Source organism: Pempheris klunzingeri, chromosome 8 (genome assembly GCF_042242105.1).
Source record: "Pempheris klunzingeri isolate RE-2024b chromosome 8, fPemKlu1.hap1, whole genome shotgun sequence".
Classification (NCBI taxonomy): Eukaryota; Metazoa; Chordata; class Actinopteri; order Acropomatiformes; family Pempheridae; genus Pempheris; species Pempheris klunzingeri.
Genome location: NC_092019.1, coordinates 3,715,538 through 3,728,832, shown reverse-complemented (window position 1 = coordinate 3,728,832; position 13,295 = coordinate 3,715,538). Strand labels below are relative to the sequence as shown.

Here is a 13,295-nt window from a genome sequence, read left to right as displayed (position 1 = left end):
AACTTCAGACTGTACATGGGCAAACAGGTCTAAGCAGGCACCGTGATAGTTCTGTACACAGTAGTGGTTAACAGATGGATGGTAGAAAGCCAATACCAACATGAGTAATTTATAGCTGCCAGAAGTCAACATTCAGTGTTTTTAAATGTGTCAAGTTTTTATGCAGAAGCGATTTATGGCAAATCAAATAATGACTAAACCAACAAATCAAAAACAAAAACGCATCTGTATATAATCTCTAGATCTGATCACGAGCACGACATCATTTGTTTGGATATTTTTACAACTCACTGTTATAAAATAAATCAGTTGCATGATGTGGCAACGCCGGGGCTAAGGTTTGCTTAGCGCTATCTATCTGTCATGGTTACAACAATAGAAACGTGGTTAAGATGAGAGATTGTGCTGTTGTTTGGAAACTGGAAACAAACAGTGGTTTCCTTGTTAAAGTCAGATGTTCTGTTGTCCCGTTCATTGCTCCCAGACCTCCTCCAACTCAGACTTACAACAAGACTCCTGTCACAACTACTACAGTTGCCGAAGGTCTTTGAAACCTGAATATAGACAGATGTCACTTTGACGCTGAAACCACCGATGTTGTGACTGGTCGATATTTTCATTATTAATTGATCTGCTAAATATCCACTTACTTAATTGATTATTTAGTCCAAACATGTCAGAAAAAGTGGGAAATACCCCTTTAGAAGTGCTGACAGTCCCAGATGACATAATCACATTTCTAGTTTTGTCACACCAACAGTCCACATATGAAAGATATAAATAAATAGAAGCCATAAATCCTCAGCTAATTCTCTATCAGGGAAGCTGGAACCACAAAATAACTCTAGATGATGAAAACTGTTGCTAATTCATCTTCTCTTGATCTAAATCAATCAACAAATAATTGCAGTAGTTAAGTTTTATTTACTATTACTATATTTACTCTAACTTGTAGTGATAAAAGTAATTAAATTTCATAATTAAAATGTATTCACTACTCACTGAACCTGCGTCATTATTTACATTATTCCTAAAATATTTTTTAGATATTTCTGGGATTATTTTAGCCTGCATACATGTGCAACAGTTCATAGAAAATCTGCAAAAGGGAACAAATAAGAAAACAAAATGGAGACATGGTCCACTTTCCACCAAATCCACAGAAATCAGCGAAAACGTTTTTTGAAAACTATTCTGCTAAAAAACAAAAAAACCTTGCGGGAGGTAATAAATGAACAAAGGCCTGATGTAGCAGTAGACTCACATGACATGAGTTAACATCAATATACAGCTGTATTACTATTCACGTCAACTATAGACCCCGACCGATTCAGCGTTCATCAATCATTCCCATTTTTACAGCTGGAGGAAGAAAAACAGCGCGGAGAAAAATGGCTGACTGAGAGCAGGAACAAGAGAGCAGGAGAGGGTGAGCCAACTCTCAGGGCAGAGACAAAGTGAGCGTATAAGTTCATATCAAATTCATCGTTCCCTGGCCGCCGATAAAAGGCAGCAGAGAGGAAGTGACGGTCATTAACATTCCACCTCACTTTCTTTCTTCACATTTTTATTTCCTCCTGGACTGGAGCGAGGCCAGGAGACCGGGAGGGGACAGGGTGGGAGGGAGCACAAGCAGAATCCCCCCCCCCCCCCCCCCGTCATCTCACATTATCTGCTTTTTATGGGTCTTCAAATGTTTTCAATCAGCTGCTTCACAAGCTGTTCGCACTGGTTCTTCTTTCACACAACTGGTTTTTTCCCAGTTGTTTGAAATTGGAGCTCCAAACTTCATATGACGACAGCGATGCGTCAAGGAAAACAATCAATTTAGCAACTGAGATTTGTATCATTTTATCTTACAGATTAACTGTTGATTTCAGTTGCAATATTTATGAATTTATATACAAGATGAACGATTACAAAGTAAAGTCATTGCCCCCAAAAATCTTCCAGTCTGTCTTTTACAAAATCAAAATCAACATCAAGGTGCCTAACAAAGGTTCTAACTAAGTTTGTGCATATAGTTTGTTCCTATATTAATGTGTTAAGTCAAGTTAAGTCACCGCAAGTCTTCTAGCACAGAAATCAGAAGAAGGTTTAAAGAGTTTATAACAACTCTTCTCACAGCTCCGGCAATCAGTTATGATAACTTTGTTCTCACCAAAGTCATTGCTGTGATATCTGAACACTGAAAATATGTTCAAGACAAGAAACAAAGGGCAAAATGGTAGATTTCAGCGGTACGCTTGTCGCCATGTTCCAAGTTCTCATGAGTGACTTTAAACTAAAAATCTAATTTGTAGTAAACCGTAGTTTTCCCTTAACGGAAGCCTCGTAGTTCACTTTTGGATGTGAGATCAATAAACCCTGGAAAACTTCAGAATCAGAATTACTTTAATAATCCTCAGGGGGAAATTGCTTTTTGTTACACACAGCTCCAAAAGAATAAGAATAAGAATAAAGTAATGATACAAATAATACCACTACTACTACTAATAATATATAACAACAAGTATTCACAACAAGTAATAACAAGTATTCACATACTTATTCATGGGCTCACTGAGCTAAACATACTATTTATAAGTCTGTTCCCAAGCTTGTGTTTTGGGTCCTTCCTATGTGCTAAGACAGTGATTCTGTAAATCTGGTTGTGCCACTAAACTAAACACTAAACACACTAAACCCACGGGTTGAGATTTGAGCACACAAATCTCTTAGTAACTAGCTGCATTTAAACTTTTGTAAAATTACAAAAGTTTAAATGCAGCTAGTTACTAAGAGATTTTTATAAATCGACAATGTGAACACACTCGTCACTGTGGCCTCTCAAACTGGAACAGGAGTTCTAAAATGTTTGGTGATGACAAAACAAGCTACATTTCAAACCTACCTGGTCAATTTATTGTGCAGTACAGAGTCCTTTCAGGGCAACGGGCTGTTCTTTTACCCAACGCACCTTCCTGAGTCATTATTTCTATAATGTTAACTTGTAGGCGGAGCCACAGCAGAATTTCTGGCACATTAGTAATTTTTTTGGTGCAATTCTTCATAGAGCACAGCAGATTCTACTGGGATTAAGGATGAAGATGACCTATGTAATTATTATGAATCACAGGAGGAACGTGGGTATTAGGAGATCTGTGTGATGAGGGCTTTAGTTTGCGGAGATGGATCTTCACTGAAGCAGCTCTACTTTTGTGATCCCGGCTGAGTAGACAGCTGGGGTTTTACATTAATCACCTGCCTGGTGCTGCTTAAAAATTCTCTGTGGAAAAGAGACAAACTCCACTCTGACCTCTGTGGTCTCCCCTCCAGATGCACGCCTTGGGCAAACAGTGGCACACATCTGGGGGGAGCCTCGACTGTGCCACCGTGCCCTTTCCCTGCCATATGCGTCTGATGTCCCAGAGCAGAATCACACACGGATATGCTGCAGGGTGTGTGTGTGTGTGTGTGTGTGTGTGTGTGTGTGTGTAGTGCATGTGAGTGGCAAAATGTGTGTAAACAGCGTGTGGGCTGCTTTAACAAAACGCTCACTACCCATGTGGGTTTGAACAGAAACAAGGGTAATAGTGTGTCCGTCAGCTAGAACACCCCACGACATAACATTACACATATACTGCATATATGCACACTCACCACACACACACAGCTGCAAAAGCCATATTCAAACAGTTCACTTACTTATTCCACGCTTGTCTGAGCTTCTTAGCGCTGTACACTGTAAAGCGATCTGTGATGGGAAGACAGGAAAGCAACAATTAAAACACTGAACTTGAATTAGCATCTGGTCCGTCTGTGTATGTTTATCTCATAACGTTAAAGTTACACTCATGGTGCACCTTCAAACTAAACTCCTTATAAAAATATTAACATTCATTCATAACGTATCGTAACTTCTCAAATAGTGACCTTTATTTACCTCAACCCCAGAGAGAATCAGGCCACTCCTTAAAAGCTTTTAATTTGAAATAAATGTAACAAGCATGAGGAAGATGAATGAATGAAAACAGTATTTTTGCTAAAGATGATATGAGATGGTCAGTATTTAGGTGTCTTCCATTATTTCAACACAATATACTCATCTTAAAGGAATGTAGCCATAATGTAATTTATGACACCTTTGCCATATTAAAATGTCTGCAGGCTGTGTCAACCACACTTATTTTCTAAAGATGACTAAGGGACTTGCTTTGTATATGAGTTTGCCAAATGAAGGAGTGGCTCATGTAATTTCAGAAATGCTCTTGAGCAATATTGTATATGAGCTATGTACTTTGGCTCCAAAGCCAAACCACATTAAACTGTCAGAATTTTGAGAGGAGTTTGGTGCGACAGTCTCTCCATATTTCTACATCTATGTTTATTATTCTGTGAGTGTGTGAAGCTTCTGCACTGTTCTCTTAATCTTAAGCCAAAACTGCCATGTGGACACGCAGTCAGGCTGAGCTGCCAACCGACCGGCTTCCAACACAAGCTAGCCAGCCACCCAGCGAGGTAGTCCACCTCCCACACTGCCAGCCTAATCCTACTAGCCAACCACCCAACTGTCTTTCAGTTTCGGCCTTCACCCTGCCAGCTAGCCAACAGAGGGTCCAGTCACCCAGTTCAGTGCCAGGGCTGGCCTGAATGGGCAACACCTTCCTCGGTACCAGAGGTGAAGGCTGCCAGCCGGAGCACCCAGAAATAGACAGAGTGGAGGTGTGGGGAGAGAGACAGGGAGAGAGAGACAGAGAGGGAGAGAGAGAGAGGGAGAGAGAGAGAGAGGAGATGATAAGTTGCTAGGCAGCTGGTAAGTTGGACTATTGTCTAGGATGTGATTTGCGCTTAAACAGGAGCACCTGTGAAGATCAACATTAAAACATGTACACTCACTGAATATATTCCATGTAAAATGAAACCATTTTGGTGATGGTTTTGGTTTCATATGGTGATGATGTGTATATGCATTGCTTTCCTTCGATCTTAAGGCCTCTTGACTGTTAACCACAATGCACTGCACTTTTTCACGGGAATTCACGACTGTCGATTGTCATTTTTTCAACAAGTTACAACTGAACATGGGTTAAAAACACTCAAATCTCACCTTCCTTTTGAAGATATTAGGCCATTAAAGCATTTTAAATGTTACTTGTCAGCTGCTCCCTTTAATCTGACACTGATGTATCGATGATGATGATGATGATGATGATGATGATGTATCAAAGTTTGATTGTTGGTATGATTTTCTGTGCTTGTCTATGCTGTAGGTCTGATTTCTTTCTGAGGTTTACCTGATTGAATGCTACAACGTCTTCTGTCCACTTACAAAATGAAACCAAAACACGTGACTTTTCATCGAAAGAAACTCCTTCCTTCATCGTTGATCTAGCTGGGAATGCAGTGCAGAAGCCTGACCTAACATGTCAATCAGTGAGCGAGTAGAGGGAGAGAGCTAAAGCGAGATATGACTGGAAGTGAGGAAACATCTGTGGAACCTTTTCACAACCACAAAAATGTAAAAAGAAATAAGTGGCGCCTCCACTCTGAGGTCAAGCCACACTGTCCTGTTAGAAATCCAAACTTAAAACATGCACTGCAAAGGTCGGAGGGGGAAAAAACAATGACAGAAAGTATTATGCATGAAGAAGTTATAGTGAAAATGTGATGAATCATAACTGGGGGAGTGATACAGTCACTGGGTTTTGGAGAAGCGTGCAGAAAACAGTCCGCTCAGAGGGGCCCAGTGCTGAGGACGCTATCGGCAGTCACAGGGAGGTTTTCCACACTGACACAATACTGCCATCTGCTGCTCACCACAGCCTCTGGACTGGATTATCGCATCTGTCCAGCTGGATGTGGGCAAAACCATGCTGTTGTTCTTGAGACATAAATATAAGAATATTGGATAATAGGAACTCACTGAGGTGATGCATGGTGTTGCTAAAAGAGGAAACACTACAATCTATTACTAAACTCAGTCTTGTCTGATAATACTGCTATACACAGAGCTAAATTCCCAAAACTCTGACCCCCCCCTCTAAATCTCTATTTTGATGATTTTAATTAGATGCACAGCAGATTCCATGACAGTGGCAAAAAAAAGGAATTTCTTTAAACAGTTAAAATAATCTTGACCGACAAAAGAACAGTTTGTTTTGGTTCTGGACACTGAAGTTTATCTGATGTGCAGACTCATTTAAATGAACTCTGAATAGCTCTGAATAAACATTATTCCTACCATGATGGGACCTTTAGAAGTGCTTTGTTTAATCTGGTTTGAAGTTGATCATTAAGACACTTAAAGTACATTTTTATCCTTTAATTATTAATCAAAATAATTATGATCATCATGAAAAACCATACAGATTTTAAAACCAGCATCTTTAGTACTGGTGCTGCACTCTGATTGTGTGAAGTTTTATGAACGACACCATGTGGTTTCATTTTACTATCATCTCGGGTAACATTTCACTCTTCCTGTGTTTTTGTTGAAAGTGCAGCCATAATAACATCAGATCTGCAGACATCACATGAGCAGATGCAACGCTTGGAGGCTAGATCCAGGCAAAGCTGCCCGTGTGTGTGTGTGTGTGTGTGTGTGTGGCTCAGACAGCTGCACAGCTGTCTAACACAGTGTGTGAGAGGCAAACAAGAGCCGACTGTCGCCATGGCCACAGGATGAGAGATTACATTTGTATGTGTTGTGTGTGCGTGTGACCATGAGAGTCACCCCAGTTGGTCCCTAATTGGCCACTGGAGGTAGGAGGCCGGGTCACACAGCTTTGTGATGCCCCACTGCCCTGCACCATCACTCTAACCCTCTTTATGTCCATCTTCGCCTGTCCCCTCTCCTCCACTCCAGCTCTTCTCCCCTCCATAAGCTAACATTAATCTGCAGTCCCTCTATTCATGTTCCCTCTAAAAAGCCGTAATGAGCTCCCAGAGGGCATGGCTGCCCTGGCAGAGCTGCCACCCCCACTCCTGCTGCTGCTGCTGCTGCTGCATTAATGGAGTATAGTGAGGTTTTGATAGACTGTCCCACTGGTTAATTTTGATGGTCTTGTTTTGAGCACTGAATATATAAACCAGTATGTCCCTGCTAGGCTCTGGTACGCATTGTTAATCTACTGTGTGACAGTAGATTCTGTTATGTTAGAGCATGGAGCCTGTAGCTCTGATGTTTGATGCAAAACACTTGATGGTTATAGCACCTGAGAATCTAAGAGCGGGTTGTTCTTTCCAGAGCAGCTATTTTTGCACTAATATTCAAAAATGGTACAAAGAGAAACCCATTCCATTTGGCATTTACAGTATTTAGCAATTTCACTAGTGGCAAATTTCCACTTGTCCTATTTTCCCAAACAGGCTCCGTGTTGATAAAGTAGTCCATACTGTCATCATTCGTTCTAATCACACATTACCATACAGGAGGATGAGTGGCAGTAGGCCCAATGCTTATCACGTGGCATACATTATATCGAATAAAAATAGGCACTATACAGACAGTATATGTTGAGTATGTGTGAAAATAGGCTCCATGCTAATAGAGAATGTTCAGTGGGCTCTAACTTACACTCACTCGTTAAAAAAACGGGTGTCATGCTAACACCTGAGCCTTCAGTGAGTTCTTTATATATTGGCCTATAGCTAATTCAGTGTAGTCAGGGTTAAAGAAGCATGGATGTAGGTCTCACCTGGTTTGAAGTGAGGCAAAGAGTTAACGCCAGGCCAGGTTTCCTCAGATGGGGTGCCGAGGACCTGAAAAAGACACAAGTGAAGCAATTAAAAACAGTAGTTTTGTTTAAATACGTGATAGTGAGGACAAAGGAGGCAGAACAAGGAGTCAAAAACATCACTGCATCATTTAATCAGGCCTCAATTTGATTATCATCATTTATATCTATCTAAATAACGGTGAATACCACATATTTAAGAAAACCAGAGCACTTGTAGTACCTGTTTGTCAAATATAGAAAACAAAACATAATGCGGTACTGTTCCTCAGCACTCACACAACGTTGCAAATATGTTTAATATATTATCAGGACTCTCAGTACAAAGTGCTTGTAAGCTGCTAATGTCTCTCAGAGGTCGTTAGACAAACAAACTAGGCAGCAAGTGTAAATGATGGGTTATGGGTTATAGATGCTGCTTCCTAATGATTGTGTTATCGTGTTGGTGTGAGCACGAGAGCGATAGAGAGACTCTGCTCCATGACTGGCTGTGTGCCAAACTTGAAATTCCAGAACAAAGGCATCCCACTGCTTGTGCAATAGTCATGATTAGTGCATCTTTTATGGAAAGGCTGGCTGAGTTCTCATGCACACAGCCTGGGTTTACGATGACAAAACCCAGAGCAGCGGACATGCCTTCCACATGATCCATCACAGCTAAGCAGCATAATAGTTTCCAGATTGCCCAGTTGTCTCTGATCTGCAGCACACTCCTACAGTAGAGGAGCTGCTCGAGGAATTGCTGGATTTCCACTAACTGTTAGAGCACAATGCATGCAAAAGCTGGGTGGAGGAGTGTTGTGGGATCATTGGGATATATTTGTTTCAGATGTTGTTGGCATGGCTGAGAGACAAAGAAAAAGAAGAATGACAGCAGGGATTGAGGGAATCATGGGGTATGTTTCCATAACACAGTATCTAGGCCACACACAACAATTAGTCCCAAGTCAGAAAACACAAAATGATGTGGTTATGAAGTGCCAAGACCAAACTGAAGCAGGAAGAACAGAGGAATTTACGAAAGGCTTATTTAGCTCATGTTGGCCCGTCACTGGCACTAATGTTAGATGTGGGTGTAACAACAGCAGAACACCACTAGAGGACAGTCAAGCACCATGAGACCAACCTCAGCGAAACTTCAGTGAGCGCCGTCAGGACAAAGAGACGAGCTCAGCTGCTCAACTTCATGAGAAAAAAGCACCAATGTTCTCATTTGTATTAAGAAGAACTCTTCCAGGTCTGAGAGAATATTATTCATTATTATAACACATGACAACATACTTTGATTTACACAGCAAAGTAGGTCAAATGACTGCACTGGTGTCAAAGAGCTGAAAGTGTTAAAGCTGCTTGTGGTTTTATGGACAATAATATGCCAGTAATGTTAAAAGAGAGGATGGAGATCCAAAACAATACGGCTCACTTATTTAGTTTGTTGTTTTGGGCAAATCTATATTAAACGTGCTTTGACACAACCTGTCCTGTGCTGCATGTGTAAGACATCAAATATTTCTGACCAGGTTACAATCGAAATTTATTATGAGAAAAAACTTCAGTTTTAGTGCTCTTCTAAGTGCATCGTAGTGATGAAGATGCTTCCTTCATCTGCTTGTTTTCACGTGACTTCTCAAGTTGCAGTACTTTGAGCCGCCATGTAAAAATCATGTAACTTAAACATGCAGATGATCTTGATAAGAACTACACGCCACACGTCCGCATCTTCAAATCTGGGCTGGAGTTTCAAGGCTGAAAGCGATCCTGCATTACCTCTTTGTGTGGCATGATGGCTCTGTGGTCGGTACTGTCACCTTGCAAGGGATGACTTCAGCCTTTTTCTGTGTGTGTGTGTGTGTGTGTATTTGTGTGGGTTTTCTTTCTCTGAATACCTGCCACTGCTCTGCAATCAACATGGCCAGACAATAAGTCTGTAGACGGCTGTCGAGGGCAGATCTACTTTCATGCCAAAAATAGTGAACCGAGGAAAGAGGGAGAAAACTGAGACTGTGAGATCACAGATGAGGAGAGTTGGCTGACTATCCAATAAACTATCTGCACTGCACCTTCCAGTGTGGACAGGCAGGATCACCGCAGGACGGGTGAGTCTTCTGCAGACAGGGGTGGGCAGGATGAGTTATGAAGGAGGAGGAAAGGTTGTGGGAGTGTTATGGGGGTGATATGGGGGAATGGAGGGGGTTGTGGATGGCTCTCATGGATCTCAATCTGGTCCACAGAGCTGAAACCAGCCTGCATTATTGATGGAAGGGTTCAGTGGCCTTTGAAGTGAAGAGAGGGAGTGATGGGTGTGGATGTCAGAGTCTTTATGAGGATATCAGAGGGGGGGAAAGGAGTTGCAGAAGTACAAGTGGGGGTGCAGGAAAAGAGCTGAAACATCACTGCACATCCTGACAGCAGCCATCAATGCATTCGATTTACAAAAGTACAAAATAAAAAAATGTATTGAAACAAATCTAAAAGTATGCAGTCTGGTGACTAACAATACACCTCGTGTATCGAAAAAGCCACCAGGACCAGGATGGTGAGGCTTGTAAAGCTTAGAAGATGTCACACATGTTAACAGATTTTTAGTTCTTACAGGACAAGTTTGGCTTCTCGTTTTTAAATTTTCATTTATGAATATAAAATGTGGTTATAAGTACTGCTGACAACAAAAGCTGAGAGCAAAGGTTCCTGTTGTTCACGGGGGCACCTGACGATTATTTTAAGTCTTGAAACTTGTGAACTTAAGTGACACATTTTTTGTCTGCTTCCTTCCGACAAGGATTGCAGCTGTATGGCAACCTCATGCTGCTTCTGACAAACAAGAGTCGTGAGTCACGCTGCTGCCAGACGTCTCCGTCAGCTGGAAGTAAAGACAGGTCACTTTTGACTTATAAACAAATGATGGCTGCTGTTGTCTCTTTCTCTCCTCTCTCTGTATCCTACATGGAGGAATCCCTTTGCTGGGATGGTGAGCTCCAAACCCCCGGCACAGACGGGGTAATGGACATATGAAACAGCATGGTGAAAGGGAGGACATGGTAATCCATCAGGGAGGGGTCTGTATCCGTCTCACCACGAGTGTGAATGTATGAAGCTTGGGGAGAGAGGACGACAGGTCGGAGAGAGTGAGGGATTCCTGTGAGGTCGCAGGTCACGACCCTGAGCTCTGCATGCACATTCTGTTGGACGTACATACTCTGACCCCCCCACCGGCAAGGTTACAGACCACCCAGCCAGCCAGACACAAACAGTACGTCTGACCTTCACACAGAAAACCCTTAATTATATTTATGTTGGCAGAGAGAGAATGAAGAGATTAGAGAGATCTGGGTAGTCAGTGCTCTGAAAGCAGGTCACCCAGGCTCATTACACATACTGTAAGCAATGTGAGGCACATTATTTCCAATCTATACGTGAGAGAGTGTGTGTGTTTCAGGGAAAACAGCTCAGTTAAAACGGAGGATGACGTCAATCCTGCAGCCTACCTCCATTAGGAGACACATATCTCACAAAATAAAAACTATGTTGGGCCAAAAGTAAGTGATTTCAAAAGGCACTTCAGGGACTTGGTATTCCGTTCCCATAAACAGATTGGGGAAACAGATTTGAAAAATGTCAATGCAGCAGCGGCTGAGGTGTCTTGACTTTTCAGCTGCATTCATACATTTGCATATCATCCACAATGCAATTACAAGCCCTTGAGTCATAACAATGTTTGTGTTGCTGGACACGATAAACTTAGTGAAAGAAACTGCCAGAGTGTCAACAAACTGGAGGAAAAGTGGCTGCAGTGCCACAACCACTGGCACTGGTGACATCTGAAGGACGTCCTGTATTCAGAACCAGTTTAATCGTTAAAACCATCATCGTTTGTGTTTGGTTTCATTTGCAAACTGCTACAAATATGCGACACCATAAAAAATGACAACTGTATGTTTTATTTCCAGCAGGCACGACCATTTCACATTGTTCCCATCTGGCCAACATGCCATGAATCCAGCTTCAGTCTGAGTCAAGCACCAAAAATATCTGTGTCCCGCTTTTTTCTAATTTCATAATTCAGCTTAGAAGCATTTTTCATGAGAAAAACCCACTGCCAAGTACACGTCTGCATCTTTCAAACTTCACAGCCAAGTTATGCAGATTCTGTTTTCAGTCCCAAGTTGGGATAACCCATGACATTATCAGGTTTATTTTCTTTGACTTGACAAATCTCCTCTAGAGGGTTAGACGACATTATACAAATGGTTTCACAGGCACCATAGTTCCAACCGCCGACTAACAAATTGATATTCACATGTAAAATCTGTGGAATTCCCCTTTACAATGTTGTTAACTTAAAATGCAACAGTGGAGAAAGTAATGGACCTTTCTTGTGTCGGTCAGTTTGACTTGTCATGGAAGGAAGAGCACAGCTAACAGCTGACAATGAACATTAATGACAGCATGCACAACATCACAACCTGTAACTGGTAAAACCTAAATGGAATTCAGCCATTATTAGTATTTCTAGTTACACCTGTAATCTGGAAGAGAAAAATCTGCTGAAAAAAAGGTTTTTATTCACTGGAAACATTTTGACTTGTCGAAGAGCAGCAGGAAAATATATAAGTGTAATTAGGAACATTAATTATGGCTCTGCTCTCTGTTAACAACAGTAACAATAACAGTAACCCAGCTGGGACTATGACCTAAATTGAATGCAGCCATTATTCATGTTAATAATTACACCTGTGTTTTCCTGCTGTTACATTTCTGCAAAGAAAAAAGTCCGACCTTTAACGAAGGCTTCTATCCAAATAACTATTGTTTTCATAGAACTGTGGCTCCCTGGGTTTAGTTTTAATTGTGGTATTAATCGCTGTTAATTCTCTTCCTTTGGAGGTGCAGGTTTGTAAGTTGCATTTGTTCCCTGAGAGGTCAATCCTTTAATCCAAATGTAAGTACCAGTACTGACCCCAGTTGCAGCTGTATCGCACCCCTGACTCATCCACATTCCTACCTCGACTCTCTCTCTTTGTCCCAATGCTGACCCCAGCCTTCATCTCCATCTCTACTTGGAAAATCCCAGTCTCACCCCTAGCTGCTCTCCAACCCTGGTCACAGCCAAGCAGATTGGGGTCACCTCCAGGCAGGGGTCAAACGGATCAGAACCAGAGCCAAGTGGATCAGCTGTCTCCCACTGCGGCCGTGTGGAATGTGTTCAGTAAGCCCCGTCTATCCTGTCTGGGTTTCAGCAGATGGATGTTCATGTCATTGACACAGCGGCTGTTGGTGAAATGGCATTATTTATCTCCCCAGCAGCCTCTCGGCCTCTCCTCAGGGAAGATCAGCTCACATGTGCACTGGCTTACTCTTCATATCAGGAATACACTCTAAATAAACAGGGTCTCTATAGAGGGAAAATGGGTATTTGCACCATGCAGGACTCTTGAGCTCAAACTGTCCGACTGTTAGTGAGCTCTTTCACAGAGGCTCCTCATGGTGTATCATCACATTCTTTTTGGCAGCATAAATATTTATAGTTCTATGCAGAAACTTATTGTTTATTTAGCCTCTTCTTCTCTTATAGATGAA

The 13,295-nt window shown here is 41.8% G+C and overlaps 1 protein-coding gene across 1 annotated transcript in view; it reads right to left on the bottom strand.

The window, feature by feature from the left end:
• The window catches only part of cdk14 (cyclin dependent kinase 14), a 150,031-nt gene that overhangs the window by 43,872 nt on the left and 92,864 nt on the right, over nucleotides 1–13,295 (bottom strand). Inside the window, exons 11-12 of the mRNA XM_070835382.1 lie at nucleotides 7,680–7,743; nucleotides 3,688–3,736 (exon numbers count right to left, since the gene is read on the bottom strand). Of these exons, the coding sequence (XP_070691483.1) occupies nucleotides 3,688–3,736; nucleotides 7,680–7,743 (113 nt within the window). The remainder of the gene's footprint in view (nucleotides 1–3,687; nucleotides 3,737–7,679; nucleotides 7,744–13,295) is intronic.